The following is a 26641-nucleotide window of genomic DNA, read 5'->3' as shown; positions in this document are numbered from 1 at the left end:
TTGTTCAAATGTTGTTGGACTTCCTTGGATGAAGACAGATCCAGGGACTTTCCGCCTACTCCAGCCGCTTGATAAAATTTGCTTTAGCCCCACACTCAGGGGGACTACATTGACCTGCAACTGGAAAGCCACAATGCAAGGCATGGGGGCTATAAGTTAACTGCATTTAAATTTATAGCATCTTAGGCTGTTGCCACAGTGCTGAAATAAAGCCATTTGACACTACATAGCTCAATGCTACGAAATTCTGGGATTTGTAGTTCAGCAGGGCACTAGAGCTCTCTGCTGGGGAAGGCTAAATATCTAAATCTCTCCTCCCATTGAACTTCACCCCACTCACACCATCTCTTTGGTGTTTTAAAGGGATGCAGGCAAATGCCACAGCCTTCCTTTGCCAAAAGGCAGATGATGGAGTCCGCTCTGAGGGTGTCACCTGGTGCAGACTGCACTCCCCGCATCCCCGTGATGCAAGTTTTAAAAAGGGAAACTCTTTTTCCACCGGCAAGTTAAGACCTTTTTAAAATTTGTTTAGGCAGACCTTTCATTGATTTTCAGCCATATGGCAGAATTGTCTTGACAGTGACATGTGGTATGCTGTGTTTTTATCTTATACGTTGTTAATTGTGTTTTAATAGCATGTGCTTATGTGCTTTCAAGTCGCCTGTCAACCAGTAGTGACCCCCATGAATTTTAATGGGTATTTTAGGCGAGGAACACTCAGAAATAGTTTTGCTAGTTCTTTCTTCTGAAATATAGCCCACACTACCTAGCATTCAGTCTCCCATCTAAGTACTAACCAGGGCTGATCCTGCTTAGCTTCCAAGATCAGATGGGATCTGGTGCCTTGTTAGGGTATTTAAGCCAATATTTTAAACATTACAGTTGTTTAATTTAAAAAAAAACTTTTGTAATGTGACATTTGAAGCAACTTCTATTTTAAATTATTGTAAACAGCCCTGGGTCCTTTAGCAGGAGAAACATGGGATATAAACTGAATAACTAGATAAATAAATTCATTACAATAACTATACTGCAGCAGTAATGTGAACTGAGCACATGCAAAGTGCCTTTCTGTCACCAATCTGGCCAAATCATGATTCCTAGGGTTCTTTAGGGGAATCATCACCTGTTAAATGGCTATGTAAACCATCCATCTGGTCAAAGTTTCATGATGGAGACTAGCTTTCCCCAAGCAGCTCATGCCTCAGAAGGCAGTATCAGGATTCAAGATGACCTTAATAGACGGAGAGATAGATCACAACAAACAAAATGGATATCTTTTTCGTGGTCTCTGTATCTCACACAAATAGGTTATCTCTGCCTGCGCAGTACATTGTTCTGAACAATGCACTCTGCAGGCATAGATAACATCATTTGTGTGAGTTTGCAGATGACCACTTGAAGAACTACCATTAAAGTGAATGTACATTTTGAAATTAATATACTTGCAGACTAAAATCCACAATATCAACTTCAAGAAGGAGACTATTCAGAAGATACAAAATGAAAGATTAATATATCTATCTTAATATTATAACCTTGTGAGCCTGATAAATTTAGGCATTTACCTCCAAAAATGTTCCACTGAAATCAGTGAATCCTAAATCCAATGGATGTATTAAAATTTCTGAGGGGGATATAAAGATACATTAGTGACTCCTACGTTACACAGATGTACAGTACACTGCATGCTGGTTTCTCTAGTTGTTGCAAGTCCTTTCCAACATCATCTCCAACTGCCTGGTCTGGAATTGGCTGCCCCCATTTTGCAGCCATTTCCTACCGCTGTACATTCTCTCCATCTTAGTGGCTCTTGCTTCTCCATCGGCCCAGCCTGGCTCCTCTGCCATGCAACTGTTTCCCGCCCTGGGTTATAACAAAAGAAAGGACCAAGGGAATGATCCGAAAGCATCCTTGTGACACAAACAAAAGCGGGTGTTAATCTCCAAACCCCGCCAAGACTGCAATCCCCCCTCTCCCCCTTTAATCCTACCCCTGGGCTTATCCGGCCCTGAGCACCTGTCCATTCTCCATCCCTCCCTCGGCCGGGTCAACAATAGCAGCTGAGAATCGGCTCCAGTCTGAGCGGCCTTGAGAGGTGTGAAGTTCCAGGGGCAGCAGAGCTAATTCCATCACTCTCTTTTGCTCTCCATCTCAGACTGCCTTCTCTCTCTGACTCCCCTCGCAAAACCCTTGTCCCCTTAAACAACCCCCTGGTCTGCCCAAGGTCAAAGAAGGTGAGGATGGTGGTTTGGGTTGGTGGAAGGCCGAGAATGACATTTAGGTCCCATTCACACTAGGAAAATAATCCGGGATGAATCTTTGTTGTTCACACATGTCCCAAATGCACTCAATGCACTTGGGGTGGTGGTGGCAAAAAAACCACTTAACCCAGGATATTCAATACTGTTCCCCCCCCTTGACTTTTTCTAAAAGATCCGCATTGATCCGCATTGTCGGCAATGTGAATAAGCTTCCAAATCGATTTAGATCACTCTGTATCATTCAAAGGAAGGGAGGCAGCTCCGTTTTATCCCAAAACAACAGCATGTGTGAGTAACAAAGGGGTTACAATGACTCGAAGAGATTCATGAATGCAAAACAAAATGGGAACAACAAACCTGGTATTCATCAGCGCAGTGATCTACATCTCTTTGGGACAAAAAATGAGTGTGCGTGCCCCATAGATGGTTTTCTCGTCTCAGCAGAAGTTGAGTTGATTCATGCCAGGATGGAACTGCTTTGTTGGAAATATTCCTTTTCTTAAGAAAAGTACAGCTCCCATAATAACCCAGCTGCCATTGTTATGGTCATGCTGGCTAAGTGATACTGGGAGTTGTAGTCCCCCTTCCCCCAAAAAGTAACTGCTTTCAACATTGCATCTGATCTCATGCAGGATAGATGCCATTGCCCCCCCACGCTTCATGGAGACAGGAGGTTTTTTTGCAACAGGAAAGAGTAGGGTGACTAGATTCATCATCATCCTACACTGGAATCTTTCCAAGAAGCCAGTTCTAAATTCATATACAATAACCCTTGGTAACTACTTTTCCCATTTAATCTACGTGAACTGCCCTAGAAGTTTAATCTATGTAAACTGTCCTAGAAGGGAGAAGGAGGGGGAAAAAGAGAGGCTGGTAAATGTACTGGACAATATGGCTCCAACACAGACTGGACCTCAGCTGTCAAGAGGAAAAAGGGGGGAAAAGATTCCATCAGTAAGGGCAGAAATGAGAAAGAAAGCAAAGCAAAGAGTTTAAGGTAAACGGTCCTCAGGGGAGCATCACACAATGAACCTCAACATATGGAGGGCTGGAAAGATGATGAGACCAGAATTTTCAACATTTATGTTATGTGAATTCGAAGGGTTCACATAGATTTGTGTGGGTTTTTCAGGAGCAGCCGCAGATGCTGGCGAAACATCAGGAATAAATTCTTCTAGAACATGGCCACATAGCCCAAAAAAACCCACAAAAATCTAGAGTTTATGTTACTTTTTTGGACTGCATGCCCCAGAATCCACTAGACTGTTTTTTTGGAGCCAGCTACCTAGGTAGAGGAGTAGTCCCACCATAATATTAAGGAGTGGACATGGGTCAGGTTAGATTGCGTGTGTTGAATATTGAAATCTCCCACTCCAACCTTGTGAGGCCTTCAGATTGCAAGCACTTCAGGACAGGAAACTTTCCAGTTGCATTCTGTAAAGTACCATGATATACACTGTTGATGCCAGACAGAATAATCTCCTCTTTAAAGGATTTCAGGTCCCAAGACTGGAAGAAACCCCAGTCTGAAAGAGTCAAGACTTTCTGCCTGTCAAAGCAGACAACAATGGATAGGACAAATCCAGTCAGGAGGGGTATATTTATGTTTCGTATACACCTTGTACACATAGCCTGGAGGTAATTTTGTACGATGTTTGTAATAATTTTGTGCGTGAGACAATTTTGTGCATTCTAATGTACACTCAACCATTTGGGGGGGAAAAGCAGTCACTATCACAGCTATCCAGGTGGACAATTTTGGATTTTGGAGTATTATGGAGCTCTAAATGAGGGAGACTCAACCTGTGTTGCTACTATTACTGTTGCAGTTATTACTAATACCCCCCCCCCCCCCACACACACACAAAGAATGCATGCCCTCCAACATTTGACAAATGAAAACTGGGACATGTGTGGTCAAACAACACCAGAATGTGGTCAGTCTCACCTAGCTTCGTTGAACTTCTTCATTAATAACATTTTTCATTGCTTGGCCTCGTACGTCCCAGTTTTTGTCAAATGTTGGACAGTAATAGGTTTTCAGTAGCACAGGCTGAATCTCCCTTATCTGAAGATAGTCTGGTTTACCCACAAAATGTTGGAGGGCATGTTACTGGGTTGAGATCTGACTTGAATGTTATACATGAGGCAATGTGGAAGTTTGTCAGATTTTTAAAGATTAACAGCAGTGATGGGAAAGGGATCAGTTTGGGTCAGGACTAGTCTGTTGTAGAGAGGATAGCTTGCTCTCTTTCCCCAATCATTATTTCCAGATAGAAGCTGCCTCACTCTCCCCCATCCGCTGCCACAATTTCCTTCAAGGAACAAGTGGTCTGACACTTTACTACTAAACCTTTTAAAACTGCCATCGTTTCTATTTATGTCATGTCTAATTTGGCTCTCAGACAGAAGGAACTCTTCACGTCACACAAGGCCAGTTAAAGGTGGAAGGACCACATGGCAGCCCCTTCCATTCCTCATACAGCATTGGATTGGCAGCCAAAATCTTTCTTCATGATAGTATTCTCTGATCTGTCAGTCAATCACTTTATCTATAGCTTGCCTTTTTGTTTCCAAGAGTGGGACTTGTTCAACTTACAGGATAAAAACAAATGCATGAAAAATCAGATGTAGGTTAAAACATACCAAAATCTTTTAATCTATGGTTTTAAATTAAGGCTTCTTTTTGGTAACAGGACATTGTAAAGAAAAGAATGAATGAATATATATATATATATATATATATATATATGAGAAATACTTGTACAAGTATGTGTGTGTGTGTGTGTGTGTGTGTGTGTGTGTGTGTGTATCTTCAACGAATATTTTGTAATTGTTATCACTTCTTGTTACAAGTATATTTAATTAGTATCCATTAGATATCTTTAAATTTAAATGTCTTTAAAGAAACCAAAAAGATTAATGTTGCATCTTGCTTTAGTTCAATACACCCCGAGAGGGAAGAGAACGAAGATGAAATCTATGAAAGCTTACGCTGCCAACTTCTTTCTTCCAGGTGCTGCAAGGCCCCTTTGCATGCTGATTTTCCAAACTAATGCAGCTATACCTTTGATTTCTCCTTTATCGTTTTCTGGGATTTCTCTTCCTTTCGTAAATAATTGCAGCCTCTAGTCTTGTTCAATTTGTTGATGACTTTTATTCTCTTACATCAAAATTAGGTTTGGATCACTCCATATTCTCCATATCCCCCAGCCTTCCTTCTGGCTCAAAACACACTGGGCTTTATGCAATGTACTTTAAAGTGAGAAGCCCCCAGCTATGCTTAAGCATCTTCTCCATTCCAGAAGTCTTTTCCTTGACCATCCCTTGTTTCTCTCCATCCATATTTCACTCCTGCAAGTGCGCACACAGACTGTCATTCTAGCTCTGTTCTCTTATCTGCCACCAGCATCCTCCTCCAAGTGTGTCTGTCCCCCTCCACCTCCTCCTCTGAGGAATGTGTCTCTCTTCTGGGAATCAAGGGATTGGGGGGTGGGAGGGAAGGGGGACAGATGAAGGGATGAAGAAGCACGCCATTCATGGTCAGGCTGGACCTCCAGAGAGCCATCTCTTGGCCTCCTTGTCATCATGTCACTCACAGCTGCCATGGGCTTGCAGTGAAGCAGGAGGGGGAGAGACTGGGATGGGGGGGGGGGGTTGCTGCTGGTGCTATTTTGGATGGAAGGATATAAAGGGAGGGGGATCGTGGGAGGCTCAGATCTTGCCCAGACTCCAGCCTGACTTGCCTTCCTGGCAGTGTAAGTGTTGGGGCACATTTTGGGGGGACTTGACGGCGAGGAAGAAAATGGCTCAGAGCGAAGAAGAAATCAGTTGTGGGTACAAGGTACTGGTGGGAACCCAGAAAGACTTGCAAAAAGAAAGAAAGGGTGTCCTCCAGCGTAAAACCAGAGTTTGGAAAAATGGATTGGCTAGATGATTGGGGAGTTAGAGTCCAAAAAAGTTACTTTTCCATGTTCTGCAAATCTGGTAGTCTTTTTTTTTTATCATGTTCTGGGGAAAACTGTCATGTTTTTCTGATTTGCTAGAGACCCTTTTCCATGTTCTAAGACTGCTCCAAATATACCTGCAAAACTGGATGAGGAAAGAAGGTAGAGGTTACCTGTTTCCTGACCCCCAGATGAGTTGGCACAAGTTTGCTTTTGTAGGGAAGGGGGTTTGGAAAGAAGTGATACGTCCATCTCTCTGTGTAGGGCAGGCATCTTTGTGTTATGTAACTGTATATGGGTGCAGTGGATGTGCCAAGGATGCATGGAGGGAGTCGGGGAAAGATAAATTGTTTTTGAGGATGGGAGGCACAGAAACCAAAAGTATCTTGTATTAGATCTACTTCTGGGTTTTACAGAATTCCTCATCTAAAGTTCCAAAGGGTTCTTGCACCTTTGTTGAACTGTTAATCCAAGAAGGTGAGGTGGATGAGGGGGAAATAACCCAACTTTCCTAGAAAAGTGGCTCTTAAGCAGAGAAGATGGAATTCAGAGGAATGTGTTGATGCACAGCAGGGGTAGGAAAACTGTGGACCTCTAGGTATTGTAGGACTACTTCTTTCATCAACCTGACCATGCTAGCTGGGGCTGATGGGAGATGGGGTCCAATAATGTCTGGAGAACCACTGATTCTCTAATCCTGAAGGAGAATATATTTCTGCAAATTGGATGCAAAACTGGCAGGAGAGAGAGAAAGAGGGAGAGTGGAATTGGTAGTAAGTAGAATAAAGGAGGGAGATAGCTTTAAAAACATGAAGGGGTGAAAACTTGTTGGGGGGGGGACAAAAGTACAATGGTATACGCTGGTGTTTGGTTCTAGGACCCCATGGATACCAAAATCTCTGGATGCTCTAGTGCCATTGTATACAATGGCAAAGTAAAATGGTGTCCTTTATGTAAAGTGGCAAAATCAAGATTTGCTTTTTGGAATTTATGTATTTTTAAAATACGTACAAGCCGTGGATGCTTGACTTTGGTGGATTAAAAAAAATCTGTGTCTATGGAGGGCTGACTGTAATGGGGAGCCACAGAGAGAATTCAGCTGACAGTTTTTGTAGAAAGTAACAGAAGATGGTGGAGGGACAAGAGACGAAGCAGAGATTGATGTCTAAAAGAGCAAAGATTCCATATAAACATTTGGTGGCTGGCGGGGAAGGGATTAAGGAGGCCTAGTGAATGGGACTAAAAATAGAGTACAGGATGGAGAACAAAGAAGTGAAGAGTTGCAGAGGAAAGAGACAAGAGACTGATGAATGGAGGCGGGTGGAAATCTGGAGAACAGAAAACAGTTTGGGGATAGGACAACAAACTGCTTGCATGAAGAAGTAAGATATAGGGAAGTTTTCTGGGTCTCTCACACTGCACAAACTTAACTTAGGGCTGTTAACCCACCATGTCATTTCATCTTCATGTCCACAAAGCAGCTGTCTGTCCTTAACTCCACATTTCTGACAGATTCTTCCAGCTGGTGATCCCACCCTGGCTAGGAAAAGTCAATTGATTCCTGAGATCCAAGAAATTCCAGGACTAGGGGTGGAAACACCAAAGTTCATATACCTACTGAGCCATGAAACTCACTGGGTGACTTTGAGTGACCAACCTCACAGGGTTGTCAGGAGGCTAAAAATGGAAGAGGGGGAGAACACTGCATGCCATCTTGAGCTCCTTGAAGGAAAGACAGGACTAAAATAACAGCAACAAAGTTATCATCATCATCATCATCATCATCATCATCATCATCATCATCATCATCATCATCATCTATGATTTATTTACAGCCTGCCTTTCCCCCAAGACTTGGGCTCAAATGGTTTACAAATTTAAAAGATTACAGTGGGCTCATGAGATCCGCTGGGGTTTGGTTCCAGGACCCACTGTGGATACCAAAATGTGCGGATGCTCAAGTCCCATTATAAGCATGCTGTGGCAAAATGGTGTCCCTGAAATAAAATGAGGAGGGGGGAAAAGGTTTGCTTTTCAGAACTTTTTGAAATATTTTAAAGCCGTAGATGGTTGAAACCATGGATATAGAATCTATATTTATTTATTTATTTATTATATTATGGATATGGAGTGCCAACTGAACATTATAAATCAAAACATTCAAAAGTCAATGTTAAAATAAAATAATAGCCATGTTAAAGCAATTGAAAACAAAACTATTTTAAATACAATAAGATAGATAGATAGATAGATAGATAGATAGATAGATAGATAGATGATAGATAGATAGCACTGTCATCATTTCTTCTCTTTTCTCAGGCTTTAGTTCTTCTTCTACTATTTCCTCCAAGACCCGAACAGGTAGGATGACCTTCCTTCAACCTCTCCATCACCCGTCCCAAATTCTTCCTCTACATCTGAATGCATTGGGGTGGGGGTGAGATTAGCCATGGGATACTGGGATTCAGTTCATTACTGATAGCTCCTATCAATCCCATGAAAGACGGCTCTCCTCAAGTACTTGATTTTTAATTAATCAGTATTTTATATTGTGTTGTTTTATTTTGATATGTCTTTTAGGAAAGGAGGGGAGGTGGGGGTAAGGGATTGTGCTGAATTTTAAATGTATAATGTATTTTACTGCGATTTTTGTTTCTCTTTGTTACCCACCTCGATGCGCAGGGAGAGGAGGGATATAAATTATTATTATTATTATTGCTGAATGAAATATCATGGGTGGTGCATGAAAGAATTCACCAAGAATAATGTTGCAGTGCTTGGAAACATTGGCTGTCGCATTATGGATAGTGTGAAAGCAATGGCAAACCTACTCTGAACAAATCTTGCCAAGAAAACCCTATAATAGGTTTGCCTTAGGGTCACCATACATTGGAAGTTACTTGAAGGCACACATCACACACAAACACAGAGAGAGAGAGAGTCCAAACCCTAGCTTTTCCAAGCCCTGCTTGGGGGTCCTGGTAATTCTGGCCCTCCAAAGTAACTTTCTTAAGCTCTCGTAATGCCACTCCACCTGAGCAAAGGAGTTGCAGCGTGCACAGCATGTTTCTTTCACATGGTCATCTTCTTTTTTTCTTTTGTCCAGGATGGGTGATGCACAGATGGCTGAGTTTGGAGCTGCGGCCCCTTACCTCCGCAAATCTGACAAGGAGCGGCTGGAGGCGCAGACCCGGGCCTTTGACCTCCGTACCGAGTGTTTTGTGCCGGATGAGAAAGAAGAGTTTGTCAAGGGCAAAGTGACAAGCCGTGAGGGTGGCATGGCCACAGTGCAAACTGAGACTGGCAAGGTACCCATAGCATAGTCTTGGGTTCAAGTCAAAGAGGGAACAGGTGCAAAACAGCATGCCCTGTAACTATACCAATTTGGCAGGGGCAGTCCTGTTCAATCCTCTGTCTTCTCACCTTTTCAGTGCTTTTAAAATGTCCTTTTCTCCCCCCCCCCCCCCAAAGAGCATCCTAGCTGCTGTTATCATATAGAGTAGTAGTTTCCTAAATTTCTTCTACGTTTGAATATTATATTGGTCTTATTCAAAATATACTGCTCTGGGCCGAATGGGATTCTCTCTTGTAGTATTTCCATTGTTAAATCATGTATTCTTCTCCAGAATTTACCTTTCTTTTCTTTTTGCTAAATTGCATCAAAACATACCAATACTAGAAGAATGGTTATCTAACTAAAAGAAATGATAGATTTAGATACAGTAATTGGCTAATGAGAGACAGTTCAACAAAAGAAGTAGAAGAATATTGGAAACCGATAAAAGCCTACTAGAGAAGGAAATGGTCAGGTTTAGTGGTCATTGACAAATACTGGATAAGCAGAAAGATTAATTGGAAGAATATTCAGGGACTACATAGGACATACACTATAACATATAACAAAAAATCAAGACAAGTTAAAAATCACTAAGAGTGCAATAAGAATAGAAGTTATAATTACAATGCAAGAAAGAGAAATTTCAGATAAGCAATCAAGCAGAAAGTCTAACACAGTCCTAGAAGAAGATGAATAACTGAAGATGTTAAGAATCATACTTGAGAAAAATGCAAGCCTATGACCATCATTTTATATATATATTTTTCTCCTCTATAATTTTTAATACCTTTCCCAATGAAGAAGCCAATGGAGCTTTGAAAGCTTGCCTCATGTATTTTGTGCATTTTTGGTTGGTCAGTGGAAGGTATCACTGTTTTGTGGATCTGGGATGTTAAAGAAACCTGGCGCAAGGATCCAGAGAGGGAAAGAAAGCAGAGAAGCCATGGGTTTGGTTGAAGGAGGCTAAAGGTCAATTTGGTGGATAATGGGTACTCTGCTTTGCCACTTGGGAAGACAGAATTATCACTGACAGTGCATCCACAGTTCACAGTTATAGTACTTCCATACCATTTTAATGCCATGACACCATCCTATGGAATTCAAGGATTTATAGCAGAGTTGGTGAGGGATGTAGCATTCTCTGCCAGAGAGGTCTAGAACTGTGGTTCTGGACTGGAGCTCTCTTGCAGAAAAAGCTATGTCTCTCTCAGCAAAGTACAAATTTCATGACGCCACAGAATGAACGCATGGCAGTTAAACATGCTAGAAGTATGCAATGTTTATACACCTCGGAACCTAGGGATGGGTAGATCCTGCCTACTCACAGGTCCTTCTTCCTCTTTTCCTTTAGACAGTGACGGTGAAGGAAGCAGATGTCCACCAACAGAACCCGCCCAAGTTTGACAAGATCGAGGACATGGCCATGCTCACCTTCCTCCATGAACCTGCTGTCCTTTTTAACCTGAAGGAGCGCTACGCCGCCTGGATGATCTATGTAAGACAGCTCACACCCCATTACACAAAGCCTGAGAGGAGCAATGCATAGGACACTTTCATGAGGGGGAACCCAATGTTCAAATATGGCCCCACTTATATCTCTATTGATCTAAGAGTGCATCAACGCTATAGAAACAGTGTAGTCTGACATGACTTTAACTGCCATGGCTTCATCCTACAGAATCCTAGGATTTGTAGTTTTGTGGGACACCAGCATTCCTTGGCAGAGAAACTAGCCATGATCAAATCACTCCCGACAGATGGCCATCCAGCCTCTGTTTAATTACCTCCAAAGAAGGAGGCTCCAGCACACTCCTTATTTGCCAGGTAATTTTATTACCTCACCAAACTACAAATCCCAGAATTCCACGGGATGCAACCAATGCAGTTAAAGAGTTATAAAGACAGTTGCTATCAAGATTGCTTTGTAAATATGTAGTGTGAATAATACCTGCATCTCCCTTACAGTCAGCCAATGGGTTTAGTTGCATCCTCCACGAAGTTTGGTGATAAAGAACATTTTGTTCTATAGACACAAAAATTTGTTAACATGCAAAGCACAGAGACTGCTGAAAAAATAATAACCAGACGTGTTCTTGTTCTTTTATATTCAGATCAGATTCACTTTTCTTCTCCTGGCCCAGAGGTCTGGGTTTTGTTATTGTTGTTGTGAGGGTTTTTTCTTTCTTTCTTGTGGTTGTTTTAGATCTTTGGGATTTTCTAGCCTGGCATGCCTTTCTATCCTTGAAATCCCAAAGATATATATATATATATAAATGAATTTCTGCTGGGTGGGCTTAATACATTCTTCTCACCAGATCCATTGCTCTTCCATCTGTTGACTGTTTTTCCCACAGACATATTCTGGACTCTTTTGTGTGACTGTAAATCCTTACAAATGGCTGCCTGTCTACAACGCCGAGGTGGTGGCGGCCTACCGGGGCAAGAAACGAAGTGAAGCCCCTCCTCACATTTTCTCCATCTCTGACAATGCGTACCAATACATGTTGACAGGTTTGTTGCCCCCACTGTCCTATGTTGTTCTAACCTATTTTTGTGCAAAATGGTCCAACAACCATTCAACCGTTCCCACTGTCCAATTTTACCTCTTTTCATAAGCCATGGAACTCATGGGCTAAAAGATGCTATGGTCAAAATATACAGTGGGAATTATGCAGCCTTTCAGCTATTACTGGACTACAATTCCCAGTAGCTGTAGGTACTGAGAATTGCAATCCCAACCTAGACGATGAGGACTATAGAAACAGTAAAAGAGTTCCTATACCTTGGATCAAACATTGATCAGAACAGGGACTGCTGTCAAGAAATCAGAAGAAGACTATAAGAATGGGGGGAACATCTATGAAAGAACTAGAAAAGCTCCTAAAGAGCAAAGATATATACCTAAGCATGAAAGTTAGAATCATACAAGCCATCGTATTCCCTATTTCCATGGAGGGATGTGAGAGCTGGGCAGTTAAGAAAGTGGATAGAAGAAAAATTCATTCATTTGAGATGTGGTGCTAGAGAAGAGTGCTGAGGATACTATGGACATCTAAGAAGTCAAACAAATGGGTCCTAGAGCAGATCAAACCAGAAATCATTTGCATTCCCCATTACTATGTATGGATGTGAGAGCTTAACAGATAAGAAAATGGACAAAAAGAGAATGAATTCATTTGAGATGTGGTGCTGGAAAAGAGTGCTGAGGATGCCATGGAGAGCCAAAAGAAATGAAAAAAGGCAGCAAAGTGAAGCTGCAAGAACTTAAAAGAATAGTAGAGGGTAGGGAGTCTTGGAGATGCCTCATCCACAGGTTCGCCATGAGTTCAGGTTGTTAACCAAGGGTGGTTAACAACAAAACATCCAGAGGGCTGTAAGTTTCTCACCCTGCCATAAAGCATGGATTGCATTTTTAAAAAAGGATTAAAGGACAGGAAAATTCACAGAGCACAGGCCTTAGGGCTGTGGATGTTTACCCAAGTCAGCTAAGCAATGGAACCTCTATCTTCTAGAGCACTTTGATAACTTGATATTTAGATATGATATAGTTATATCATGTAGATATATGATATATAGCTACATAGATTTATATAGATATCTATATAAAGATATATAGTCATGATCCCATTCCCCACTGCCATTTCCTTCTCCTTTTGTGTCATGTCTTTTTAGATTGTAAGTCTAAGGGCACGGGACTGTTAAATTAGCAATCTGTAAAGCGCTCTGAGAGCCTTTGTGGCTGGCAGTGGGGTATAAATACTCTAAATAAATAAATAAATATGAGAGATAAACAATAAGGGATGCCTATCAGCATTTTATCTTACCCGCAAACCTCCAGGTGTCTGCCTACCGATTCACTGCTGCAGTCAAAAAACTAGGTTAAGCCTGACCCAGCATGGTTATTCTTACTTTCTCCTTTTCCTTTCAGACCGAGAAAACCAATCTGTCCTCATCACGTGAGTGACAATGTTGTTGTTATTAAAAATATGTCATCTTGCTTACAGTTAAAAACAAAAGACAAAAACCCTGCAGCAACTCAACAACCCTGAGCATTAAAAAACTCATTAAAATCAAAGCCAAACTTAACATCTCCTAGAAAATATATTTGATGTTGACATGTTACATTCTTATACCTGTTGTATTTTTTTAAAATGTAACTTGAAACCATCTATTTTAGTTGTTTTTAAACAACGACAAACTAAATCTACTTTTCAAGGAGTGTAACTACTGGTGGTGTGTGTGTGTGTTGGAACTTCTAACACATGACTAAATCTTGGAGAAGTTGTTTTTGAAACTAGAACTTCCAGATCCCACCAGCTTATTCAGAACTGACCCCTGGAAGCTGTAGTTCTAGGAAAGTGGTTTCCCCAAGCTATTTTAATTACTTTTTCAAACTAACTTTCCAAGTTTTGAGTGTTCCTCAGCTGAAGGTGTCAGAATGAAGTCCTGTTTCTGTTGTTGCTGATAGATGTATTTGTAGGTTGCCTTCAGCACAGGCTGCATCCATACATCCATATTTCAGAAATGATCTGGTTTGACACCACTTTAACTGCCATGGCCCAATGATATGGAACCCTGGGCAAACTACAGTACCCAGAATTCCATAGCATTGAGCCATGGCAGTTAAAGTGGTGCCAAACCAGATTATTTCTGCAGTGTGGATGCATCAACCATCAAGGAGACCTGCCGTCAAAATCTTGAAAGAACTAACGCATATACTCATGTTGGCCTCATGTATAAGTTGAGGGCAAGTTTTGAGACCAAAATAGGTTTTGATATGACCTGTGGATAAGTCAAGAGTAAAACTTAGACCCAGGACACCCTTCTTAAAAAACAAGAAGTGACTTCCAGGTCTAATATATATTAGGGGCCTGTCTGCTCTTCCATCACCTGCCCTACTGCTTCCATTCTCACAATTGCATTCTGTCCTTGTTCCAGCGGAGAATCCGGTGCTGGAAAGACAGTCAACACCAAACGGGTCATCCAGTACTTTGCCAGCATTGCTGCCATAGGTGACCGCAAGAAGGAGCCTGCCAACACCAGCAAGGTCCCTACCATTTTCAGTCATTTATAACAGGGGTGGGCGAAGTGCAGCCTTCCAGATGTTGTTGGGCTTCAGTTTTCATCACCTGTCAGTGACATTTTAGTCCAACATATATTTTGAGGTGGACAGGTTAAAGATGTCAACTTTTACCCCACTACACAGCAGTAGTCCAGTTTTCCTCAAATCTTCCCCCTCCCAGAAAGACCAAGACACCCTCCCTGGTTCTCTATACTTTCCTCATGGCTGTGCAGCAGAGAGGAAGGAGGGATAGCAATGGGGTTTCTCAAGGATATGAAGTTAAACATCAAACGTTTCTCATTTCTTTTCCATCATTTGCTCCATTTCAGGGGACGCTGGAAGATCAAATCATCCAGGCCAACCCTGCCCTGGAGGCCTTTGGCAACGCCAAGACGCTGCGAAACGACAACTCGTCCCGATTTGTGAGTGCTCCCAGTCCAGGAATTTGGCTAGCATAAGACTTAAGAGAGAGAAAAACGTGGCATCCCACTCAGGGACTGTGCCTAATATGAGTTGATACTTAGGTGGGGTAGGAATCACTAGCATACCCATATGCCCTTCTGTGACTATTCATAAATACTCTTGTTATATTTTTGCTCCATATTTCCTCCTCTATCCCAAGATACCTCCCACGGGCAATGCTTGGTAAGAGGTTGAAAAGTCTTGTATCTTTTCCAAATTCATCCAATGAGCTTTATCACTGTGGAGGATTTGAACCCAGGATCTCATTGATTCATCTCTAACATTCTCATGTACTCACACCCATATGCTTCCACCTAGGGTAAATTCATCCGAATCCATTTTGGGGCAACGGGCAAGTTGGCATCGGCTGATATAGAAACCTGTAAGTGGAGCTACAGAGACTTAGCTCTCTGGCTTATCTGTATGTCCATCTGTAGTGTCTATCTGTGTTTGTCTACATGCCTTTCTGTCTGTCCTTAAGCCTCTCTTTCCATATTCCGTATCCAGCCGTACATATTTCTATCCAGAACATGGAAAAGTTATTTGCGGGGGGTTATATCAGTTGTATGAAAGCTTGGATGTTTTGTTCCCAATGCAATGAACAGTCTTATTATTCCTACCAGTAGAAGCCTTTTATTAACTCCTTTTATTAACTCCACATACATATTGACCTATATGAAGCGGGGATTGTGTGGCTCCCCAGATGTGATTGACTGCAACTCCCAGCAGCCCTAGCCAGATGAGCTAATGTTGAGGAATCCTGGGAATTGTAACTCAACAACCCTTGCATCTTGGCTGCACAGTTCCCATCCTTGGTCGATATTTTGGCTAGTCTTTCTATTTGTAATGGCTTTCTTGGCTTTTGGACACTGGTTGTTTTTTTTTTTTCCAGTCTGTTCCTTTGGTTTTCACATGCACTTTTTCCTCTTAGATCTGCTGGAGAAGTCCCGCGTTATCTTCCAGCTTAAAGCTGAAAGAAATTACCACATCTTCTACCAGATTCTGTCCAACAAGAAACCAGAGCTGCTGGGTGAGTCTTTTTGTTTCCTTCCAGAGGTGATAGAAGGAAAAGCACACTGACTGAAGCCTCTTCCCTCCCAACAATGATATATCATTGTGAACCTAGACCTCTTGGAATGAAACATGTTTTGATTTGGCTTGGATAGGTGGTTAAGAACCACTAGCTTTACAAAAGACATGTACAAATATATAGAGAGATGGATAAAGACAGCCACTTGCTTTTCCAAAAAGTTGTTTGCAAACGCAGCTGTGAGGGTTCTTCTAATAAGTGCTTTGCAATGTAAAATATTGCACCTCACCACTGATGCTCACCTCATCGTATTCCACTCCTAACCCTTTCTGTATCTATTTTCTGTCCTCCCATAACTCACTTCCAAACAGACCTGCTCTTGGTTACCAACAACCCATACGACTACCACTACGTCTCCCAAGGAGAGGTAACTGTCGCCTCCATCGATGACTCCGAGGAGCTGATGGCTACTGATGTAAGTGACCTCAAATTAGGACAACCAGAGACAGAAAAGGACAAGTCACCGCTACTTTTGATAGTGGCATAGAAAGAGGGCTTCCACTTCTTGGCATTATGCTTCTACGTCTTTAGAAATTCCCTTTTCTGCACAATTATTGAATTTACAGGGCCCCTTTCTCAGGGTCAGTGCTAACATTAGGCACAGTGAGACAAATGTCTCCTTGTTGCAGATCGACCCTGCCCTGATACGGCAGCAAATTATTTTTCGATTTGTTATGCTTGTACTATTACTGGAAGAAATAGGAAGATGTACCGGTGAGATTTTTCTGCCACAGGTGCCAAAATGCTTTGGTTTACCTCTTTGGGAGAGAGGGCATTCAATGCTTCTCCTTACATCAAGTATCTTTGATCTGCACTGCTGCATCTAAGGATAATATTCTACCATGGATAATGCAGGGAAGAGAGAAGCAATGAACCATAAATCATCTGGCAACTGTGTGTTTCCTTCATATCCTGCACATGGGCTTCCTAGATCTAATCTGCACAGCAGAATTAATGCAGTTTGACACCACTTTAATTGCCATGGCTCAATGCTATGGAATCATGGGACTTGAAATTTTGTGAGATACTTAGCTTAGCCTTCTCTGTCAGAGAGCTCTGGTGGCACAACAAACTACAAATCCCAGGATTCCATAGTATTGAGCCATGGCAGTGCAAGCAACGTCAACCCGCATTATTTCTGCAGTGTAGATCCTTGAAGCAGTTTGACTGTTGGAAAAGAGGTTGGCAAGAAACCTTTGGCCTGATCCAGAAAACCTCTGACAAAACATACTAGGATCCTGGTTGCATTTGCACTGCCGAAATAATCTGGTTTGATACCACATTAACTGCCATGGCTCAATGCTATGGAATTCTGGGAATTGTAGTTTGTTGTGGCACCGGAGCACAACAAAATAGAATTCCCAGAATTCCATAGCATTGAGCCATGGCAGTTAAAGTAGCATCAAATTAGATTATTTCTGCAGTGCAGACACAGCCCTTGTTGCCCAAACAAGGCTAGAAGATTGGGGTGGAACTATTTATAGTCAGTGGGGGGTGCTGTGGGCCAATCAGCTCTCAGGGGGTGGAGCTATCATGTAACTGTGGAGCAGTGCCACCTGCAGGCCAGGTTGCAAAATGCAGGAGTCTAGGAACACAGCGGGTACCAAACTCCAAGAGCATCTGTTTGTGGCCAGTCATCCTCAATATCTGTTATCTCTTTTTATCCCTCACGCAGAGTGCCTTTGATGTCCTGGGCTTCACTCCAGAGGAGAAAGTTGGAGTGTACAAGCTAACCGGTGCCATCATGCATTACGGCAACATGAAGTTCAAGCAGAAGCAGAGGGAGGAACAGGCAGAGCCTGATGGGACTGAAGGTGAGAAGATAATGGGTGGCATAAAACAAGAATTGGACAGATCTGTTGGGTGAGAAACAATGTGGTGTAGGGGTCAATGTTGGACTGGGGCTTGGGAAAATCCAAGGTCTAATCCAAACATCTAGCTATAGAGGGGTCTTAAAATAAAGATTTGTACTTGTTGTTGGGTGCCTTCAAGGGTCTTAAAATAAAGATTTGTACTTGTTGTTGGGTGCCTTCAAATCCTTTTTGACATATGGGAACCCAAAGGAAAATCTATCATAGCGTTTTCTTGGCAAGATTTGTTCAGAGGGGGTTTGCCATTGCCTTCTTCTGAGGCTGAAAGAGTGTGACTTGCCCAAGGTCACCCAGTGGGTCTCTATGGCTGAGCAGCTATTCGAACCCTGGGCTCCAGATTCATAGTCCAACGCTCAAACTGCTATGCCATGCTGGTTCATGTCAAATAAATAGGAATTCTGCCCCCACTGAATTTTCCTGCAATCCCCAATTTATAGCATTACAGATACTGAGATAGTGAAAATCATTCATACCTAGAATGCTTGGTGTAATTGTACCTGTCCCTTAGATGCCAAAACTGTATTTCTAAATGTTCATCTAGAGTTTTAAGGCACTGCAATAGAGTGTGCCCTTGTTTTCCGCTGGGGTTTGGTTACAGACCCCCCCCCCCCCCCATGGATAATGAAATCTGAGGATGTGGAACAAACTCCCTCGGAGTGTAGTGGAGTCTCCTTCCTTAGAGGTCTTCAAACAGAGGCTGGATGGCCATCTGTTGGGGATGCTTTGATTGTGATTTCCTGCATGGCAGGGGTTGGACTGGATGGCCCGTGCGGTCTCTTCCAACTCTATGATTCTATGATTCTGTGATGTTCAAGTCCCATTATATACAATGGCATAGCAAAATGGTGTCCCCTATATAAAATGGCAAAATCAAGGTTTGCTATTTGGAATTTGTACCTTTTTTTGAAGATGGTCAAGCCTTGGATGCTTGAATCCATGGATAAAAAACCCTGTGGATAAGGAGGGCCAACTGTACTTGAAATTTTGTGATTGAAGGAAAATTTTGTGGGGCAAGGGAGAGAAATTCTTATTCTTATCTCCCCAGCTGCTGCCCATAGTTATATTCATGAAAACATGGGGGGGAATTGGATGATCTTGAGTCCATTTCTCTCTCTTTCTTACTGCTTTATCACACGAGGGGGCAAACGGGAATTAAACGAGAGTTAAACTAGAGAAAACCAGGAAATGTCATGTGATAAACATCAGGCATTTCCTGGTTTTCTCTAGTTTAACTCTCGTTTAAATCTCGTTTGCCCCTTAGTGTGATAAAGCAGTTAGTCTGACCTACCTCACAGGGTTGCTGTGGGCATAAAATGGAGAAGACTGCTGTATACACTGCTTTGAACAAAATGGAAGGAAGATAGCAGCTAAGAATAAGGATAATTAATAATTCATATGAATCATAGAATCCTCTGAATCCACAGAAAAGAAGAAAAAAAAAATCCACTGTGGACCTATCGTTGACCATACTCTCTCTCTTGTTATTATCTACTGTGTACTTCCTTAGGCTGTAGTTCAAAGTTCCTCTTGTTTTTTTTTTTCCTGTTGTTCGTTTACTAACTCTCTTTGTATTCTTCGAATACCACCATTAGAACTATTAGAAGTTAAATATATCAGTGCCTAGTGAGTAAACTTTGACTTAAAATTAATCTTCTAACCCCAATGCTATCTAACCCTCTAATATTCTATTTCATTTTATCTTTAGCTCATAATTCAAATAATCGACATTCCCTTTTCTCTTTTAGTATATAGTTCTTCCATGGATTCCAGATTCCATAATGTGTTTCTAATGTTTCTTTACTTAATAACATTGTCAATTTTTGCATCTCACAAATTTCCATCACCTTTAGTCTCCAGTCGTCCAGTGTCGGGCTTTCTTCATTTTTCCAAAGCTTAGCATAGACTATTCTGGCTGCGACTATAAGAAAAAATAATAGTTTGTCTTGATTTCTATCCAAATTCAGATTATCTGAAAGGTTTAGAAGATACAGTCTCGATTCCATCTTTTTTACTGAATCCAATATCTTCCTAATTTCTTTATGTATCTTTTTCCAGTAATTTTTTGCTTTAATGTAATTCCACCAGCAATGTAAATATGTGCCAATATGGGTCTTACATTTCCAGCAGGTGTGGTTTTTATTTTTAAACATTTTGGCCAATTTAAATGGCGTTAGATGCCATCTGAACATCATTTTATAAACATTTTCTTTTATTAGGACGCATGGTGTGTATTTAATTCTTATTTGCCATATTTTTTCCCATGATTCTAATGGGATTCTGTGTTTTCTTTTTCTTTTTCTCTTTCTTCGTAATGTCATTGCATGAGTTGTTTTTTATTTGTACAAATAAAATTTAATAAAAAAAAAAAGAAAAAAAAAGAATCCTCTGAATCCAGTGTGGCTTGTGTGAGAGAGAGAATAAGATTTGTTGAAGGCAAAAGAAATCACAAGAAATGAAACGACTAATGCATCTACCAGATCCAGAACTATTTCCTTTCCTTTCTAGATGCGGATAAATCCGCCTACTTGATGGGCCTGAACTCAGCTGACCTGGTCAAGGGGCTCTGCCACCCGCGGGTGAAGGTTGGCAATGAATATGTCACCAAGGGGCAAAATGTCCAACAGGTGAGGAGATTTGCTTGCGAGCAGCTCCAAGGTTGGGCTGAGGTTCTGGTCCCCAAGTCTCCAGGCAGAAACTTGGCAACAGGCAGCTGGTTTGAACTAATAGGTCCAGAGTTGCACTGGCAGAGAAACTGTACCTGTTGACTTAACTCTCTGTTAGACAATTGTCAAAAGGGAGGAGCCTCCTCTTTGTTTCAGGCTTATATACATGCTTTACAGCATTCTCTATCCAATTTTCAAAAGAATAAATTTTCATCTTTAAAAGAAGTAGGTTATAATGCAGGAATGGGAATCATGCAGTCCTACACCTGTTTGGGGGTTGTGAATCCCAGCATTCCTCGCCATTGGCTATGGCTGGAGCTGTTAGGATACCCAGTAATATCTGAAGGGCCAAATGATTCCCATCCTTGCTATAGTGGTTCCAGAAAATTTACAAACATACAGTATCCAGAACTTAGACAAATTACTTTTGGGACTACAGCCCCCAGAATCCCCTAGACAGGGTGGCTATGCTGATAGGGAAATCATGAGCGCTTTCTTCCTTAGAAGGAAGAACTGCTGATGCAGGCCAAGTTAGTCCCATAGTTTGCAACAGGCTGGGCTATCAAAATCCAGCAAATTCTGAGTTTGCAAGAGCATGTTCTTCTGTCTCTCTTTCCAACATGTGGACATTTTCAAGGAGGAGTTTAAATGTGCTTTTAGGATATGATTGTATGCATGCTTGCCTGAGAAGGCACCCACATTGAATATAATGGGATTTTTCTACATAGAAATGTACTGTTAGGCCCACAGATTTTCAAGTTGTTACTGTCACACTAAGGACTAGAAACGTGATTTACCACTACCAGTGGAAAGTCAACAGGAGTAAAATGGCCATATTTAGGGATAGCCAACCCAGGAGACAGCCTGGAGCCACTGGGTTTTGAGAACAGGGTACTGGGATCAGGATACATCTGTCACACAGAGACTATCTCCTCAACAGCTGAAAGAAACAATACAACTTGTGATTCTGATTTACAAACCCTAGCATGCACGGTCTTTAAGGATTCTCAGACAGGGATCAATTGTGCTTGCAAACTATATATCGGGGTTATGATATGGGCCACAAATGCAGTCATAAAAATAAGGTATTCCAGAGTTGAAAGACAGTCCTCATCCAGGGGAGCACTTGATCTAAAGCTGAGCCCAGGAATAAGGTCTGAAACCACAAGAGATCATGGCTTATTTTGGAAGCATTCTATCTGGGAGGCTTTAGGAAAATCCAATGGTTTATGGAACTGGGAGGCAGAAGGATTAGATAATCCATGGTTTCTAGTCCTTATGGCTGTATATTAAATCCTGTATCGGAAGCAGCATGTGTGAGAAGAGGAGCTGGGATGTGCCATTTCCCTCAGCTTGTGCTGGTGGCCTTCTCAGAAGCAACCAGTTGGCCCCTGCAAGCCTAGAAAGACCATTGGTTTGGTACAGAGTTATTTTTGGATTACAGCTCCCAGAATCTAATTCTGGGAGTTGAAATCTGAAACTCTTCACTGATCTATTAAAATTCTCCTGAAGTTCTTTGCTTTTGGAAAATAAAGAGAGGAAACCAAACTGGTTGTCCCTCCACCGGTGGTGGTCCTCCTCCTTGTTCTGTGACAAAACACATCCATCATTAGTCTGGATGATGTTAGAACCAGGTGTCTTTTAGAAGTTGCCAAAGCCTCAAATACCAGGGAGGTGATATAGTATAGGGACATAGAGGCTTGTTGGAGTTCTTTCACAGTGCCTTTCTTGAATTTTGTTCTTTTTCTTTCTCCCAACCCAAGTCAATGACTCTGTAGTGGCTTCGTCTTCTTTCTCAAGAGGTTGCTCATGTTTTTCTCTTCGTCTTCTCTCATTGCATTTTTGCATCAACCCATGGTTGGCTGACTTACTCATTTTCCACTCAGGTGTACTACTCCATTGGAGCCTTGGCCAAGTCTGTGTATGAGAAGATGTTCAGCTGGATGGTGGTCCGAATCAACAACTCTCTGGAGACAAAGCAGCCCAGACAGTATTTCATCGGGGTGCTGGACATCGCAGGATTTGAGATCTTTGATGTAAGTCCATTACAGTAGGGCAATAGAGGGGATGGAGGGGGGAGCAATGGCATGCTCTCAAAGAGAATTTAAAAATGCAGGAACATCAATAAACCAGTTCTATCCATTTTCATCTCTGCCAGGTCTCAAGTCTTTTGCAAAGCTAATGAATCATAATTCTCTACTCAAGATCAATCCACCCCAAATGCATTATAATAATATATTGTTCCTGGGATAATCCAGCTGCATCCTCCCTGTTCCTAGCTGTTCTGAGGATTGTGAATAAATTTAGAAATAATTGAGGAAGGTGGCAGATGATATCATTGTCCCCGCAAAGCAGATTGTCTGGACATATCATCCCTGTGGGCTTTGGTTTTACTCCACCACTGAGGAGTGATTTAAGACTACAGGTTGCTCATATGTTATATATTTCAGCCACAATTTTGCAAGAGTATTTTGGACTGAAATTCCCAGAATCCTCCAGACAGCTTGGCTATGCTGGCTGGAGGATTCTGAGAGTTATAGTCCAAAAGGAACTTCCCCAAGCTCTGATTGAACCTTCCAGTTTCCCACCCACCTGTAAGAACAAACCATGGGCTGTAAAGACTAGTGATCTTTGTTTCAATCTTGGGGAAATATTTTCTACCAGGATGGTCCCAGCTCATTGCTTCTTGACTTTATTCTCCCCCACCAACCCCTGTTCTCCACCCAGTTCAACAGCTTTGAACAACTCTGCATCAACTTCACCAATGAGAAGCTGCAGCAGTTCTTCAACCACCACATGTTTGTCCTGGAGCAAGAAGAGTACAAGAAGGAAGGCATTGAGTGGGTCTTCATTGACTTTGGCATGGACCTGCAGGCCTGCATTGACCTCATTGAGAAGGTAAATTATGAGATTGAGTTATAGGAAATTCAAGATTTGCTGCACAGATTCTCTTTTCTTACACACTGCTGTGAGACAGAGGTGCTGTGTCTGCCCTTCATAGCTATACCAGTTCCATACCAGAACTCCATCCTATGAGATCCTGGGATTTGTAGTTTGGGGAGGTATACAGTCATAACAATTCCATACTATGGCTGCATCCTGTGGATTGCTGGGATTCGTAGTTTGACTAAGCTTTTAGCATTCTCCATTAAAGGCAGTTCTTGTCTGTTCTCCTGAATTTCTGCACTAGAGGTTTATAGGAGAGAGTAAATTCCAGCATTCCACCAGACAGTGCCATCAAGATTCTTTTAAACCACATTTTTCCAGCTGCACAGATGTCCCATCAGATCCTGTTCTGCCACCACACAAAGCCAAACACAAAGGGATTTTCCCAAAGTTAAAAAGTGCCGTGATTTTGCTGCTTTTCGCACAGGTTAATGTCACATTGATACTTAATTCTAGTGACATCATCTGAAAACATCCTGGGCTTAAACCCCAGTTATGCACGGGATTTAGGCACTTCCCTCCCATGTGATAAACTCCTATGATAGGTTTACCTTAGGCCACCATAAGTCCAAAATGACTTGAAGGCAAATTAATTGATTGGATTTGCTCACAGTGAGCAACTGCTGCATAACATTACCCTGCTGAACTTCTAGTGACTTCCATATCAGAGGAGCAGTAAGTATGTTCTGGATTTTAGACCAAAATTTAAAGGTGCTATGCAAAGTGCTAAACCTTATCTGACAAATAGGTTCAGGATTTCTGATAGCTTCTTTAAAATTCAGATTATTTTATTTATTTTATTTATGGTATTTATACCCCACCCTTCAGCCCTAATGGCTATCAGAGCGGCTTAAACTCAGATTAAACTCAGAGCAGATTCACCACCCTGCAGGTATGGAAGCAACCAGCTGACACACTAGTATTCTGGAAGTAAACTGATCTGGTTTAGCACACCTGTTATTTTTTTTACCTTGTCTCACTGTTATTTTTCTCTTCCTTTTCTTGGGTCAGCCACTGGGCATCATGTCTATCTTGGAGGAGGAATGCATGTTTCCAAAAGCATCAGACATGACCTTCAAGGCAAAGCTGTATGATAACCATTTGGGCAAATCTAACAACTTTGGTAAGCCGCGGAATGCCAAGGGCAAGCCAGAGGCCCATTTCTCCTTGGTCCATTATGCTGGCACCGTTGACTACAACATCCTGGGCTGGTTGGAGAAGAACAAGGACCCCCTCAATGAGACAGTGGTGGGGCTCTACCAGAAATCGTCCCTCAAGCTCCTGGCTACACTCTTCTCCAGCTATTCTGGCACTGACGCTGGTGAGACTGGGGTGGTAGGGCAGAGGAAAAGGAAGAAAACTGAGAATGCCAGAGAGAGATGAAGGAAAGATGTGGGGTGAAGGATGGGCAGATGGATGATGAGGGAGGGAGGGATGGAGGCAAGTTGATGAGGAATGGATGATGAGGAAAGAGTGAAGGAGAAATGGTTGGAAACAAATGGACCAATGAAGAATGGCTGGGTGGAAAATGAAGGATGGTAAGATGTAATAGGAGGAAGATGTGAAAGACAGATGAATGAATAGATGACAAGGGATGGAGAATGGTGGGTGGAAGGATGGAAGAAGAAAGATGAATAGATGACAAAGGACAGAGAATGATGGATGGAAGGATAGATGCATGGATGGAAGAAAATCGAAAGGAAGGAAGGAAGGAAGGAAGGAAGGAAGGAAGGAAGGATTATGATGAAAAATAAAGATGCAGGGTGGAGGGATGGTAGAAGGAGATGTGCAAGAACTAGCTTTCAAAACCAAAGTTTCTTGAACCTGCCTTGACTCCTTCGGGAAAAGGTGGGATATAAAATTATTATTATTATTATTATTATTATTATTATTATTATTATTATTATTTAGAGGAACATTTATTTTGGCAGCTGTGGATTTTCAAAGCTTTTAATTCACCTATAATATGTAACCTAGCACTTTATCCTTTTATCCTAGGTGGAGATGGTGGGAAGGGTAAAGGTTCCAAGAAGAAAGGATCCTCTTTCCAAACTGTTTCTGCACTTCACCGGGTATGAAACTAAAGCCTTCTAGACCTAAGCATGGGCTCGGGGATCCCAGCTCTCTGGATTGCCTTTTTCTGGTGGGACGGGGAGGATTCTGGGATGATATGCTAAAACTGCAAAGAGGACACATTGTTCTGTTTGTTGTGTCCAAGAATTTTCAAATCTTGTTTTGGAAAATTTGGAAAGGAGGGAAAGATAGAGAGGCAAGTGCATTATTGAGAGATGATGGCTAGATTCTATATTGTGCTTGAGTAGTGTGAATTTGTGCCCATTGAGTTGCACTTTGCTTGCAGTACACCACCTTTCTGCAGAATATCAATGCTATGCCAACAGTTGTCTGCCTCTCTGTCTATCTGCCAGTGCACCTGCTTATAGTCCCATTGTAGAACAGACAACACACAGTGGCTGTTTCTGCAAACCCACCAAATAAAGTGGTACCTCAAATGTAAGTGAAACAGCCACCTTGTGGAGACCTTTATTCCTCTCTCTTCTCTTTTTCCATTTCTCTTATAGGAGAATCTGAACAAGCTGATGGCCAATCTCAAGACCACCCATCCTCATTTTGTGAGGTGTCTCATCCCCAATGAAAGAAAAGCACCTGGTAACCGAGTAGAGATGGAATTGACAGACTAGGAGTATAATGGGCTGCTTTGGAGAGATCTTTGGGCCACCAGTCCCAGTGGTTTCCCTTCCATCAGCAGATCTATGTTTCCCTCATAACTTTTGTCATTCTCCAGTAATTCTCCTCTTCCTCATTTCCTGATTTTGGGCAGGCCCTAGAATGAGGCACTTGCCTCAGACAGCAGATTTCTTTGGGCATCAGGAAAGGGCAGTAAATTCTCAGTTATTCCATGTGTTGTTATTTTATTGCTGCTCTAAATGATGAGAGAGATGCTGGTGGGAAGTTCTGCCTTGTGCAACCCCAATAACTAT

The 26641-nt window shown here is 42.0% G+C and overlaps 1 protein-coding gene across 1 annotated transcript in view; it reads left to right on the top strand.

The window, feature by feature from the left end:
• The first annotated feature begins 9318 nt into the window (after nucleotides 1-9318).
• Nucleotides 9319-26641, top strand: part of LOC149304214 (myosin-6) — a 35877-nt gene continuing 18554 nt past the window's right edge. The window contains exons 1-16 of the mRNA XM_089479643.1: nucleotides 9319-9519; nucleotides 10900-11043; nucleotides 11903-12059; nucleotides 13477-13504; nucleotides 14487-14595; nucleotides 14940-15032; nucleotides 15391-15454; nucleotides 16004-16102; nucleotides 16474-16577; nucleotides 17838-17976; nucleotides 20539-20657; nucleotides 22583-22732; nucleotides 23424-23594; nucleotides 24654-24963; nucleotides 25641-25714; nucleotides 26222-26309. Coding sequence (XP_089335769.1) covers nucleotides 9319-9519; nucleotides 10900-11043; nucleotides 11903-12059; nucleotides 13477-13504; nucleotides 14487-14595; nucleotides 14940-15032; nucleotides 15391-15454; nucleotides 16004-16102; nucleotides 16474-16577; nucleotides 17838-17976; nucleotides 20539-20657; nucleotides 22583-22732; nucleotides 23424-23594; nucleotides 24654-24963; nucleotides 25641-25714; nucleotides 26222-26309 — 2050 coding nt within the window. The remainder of the gene's footprint in view (nucleotides 9520-10899; nucleotides 11044-11902; nucleotides 12060-13476; nucleotides 13505-14486; nucleotides 14596-14939; nucleotides 15033-15390; nucleotides 15455-16003; nucleotides 16103-16473; nucleotides 16578-17837; nucleotides 17977-20538; nucleotides 20658-22582; nucleotides 22733-23423; nucleotides 23595-24653; nucleotides 24964-25640; nucleotides 25715-26221; nucleotides 26310-26641) is intronic.

The sequence above is a fragment of the Sceloporus occidentalis genome, unplaced genomic scaffold (genome assembly GCF_023333645.1).
Source record: "Sceloporus occidentalis isolate IW3139 unplaced genomic scaffold, rSceOcc1.0.p SCAF_14, whole genome shotgun sequence".
Classification (NCBI taxonomy): Eukaryota; Metazoa; Chordata; class Lepidosauria; order Squamata; family Phrynosomatidae; genus Sceloporus; species Sceloporus occidentalis.
The sequence above is the reverse complement of the archived record's forward strand: the minus strand, read 5'-3'. Positions and strand labels throughout refer to the sequence as shown.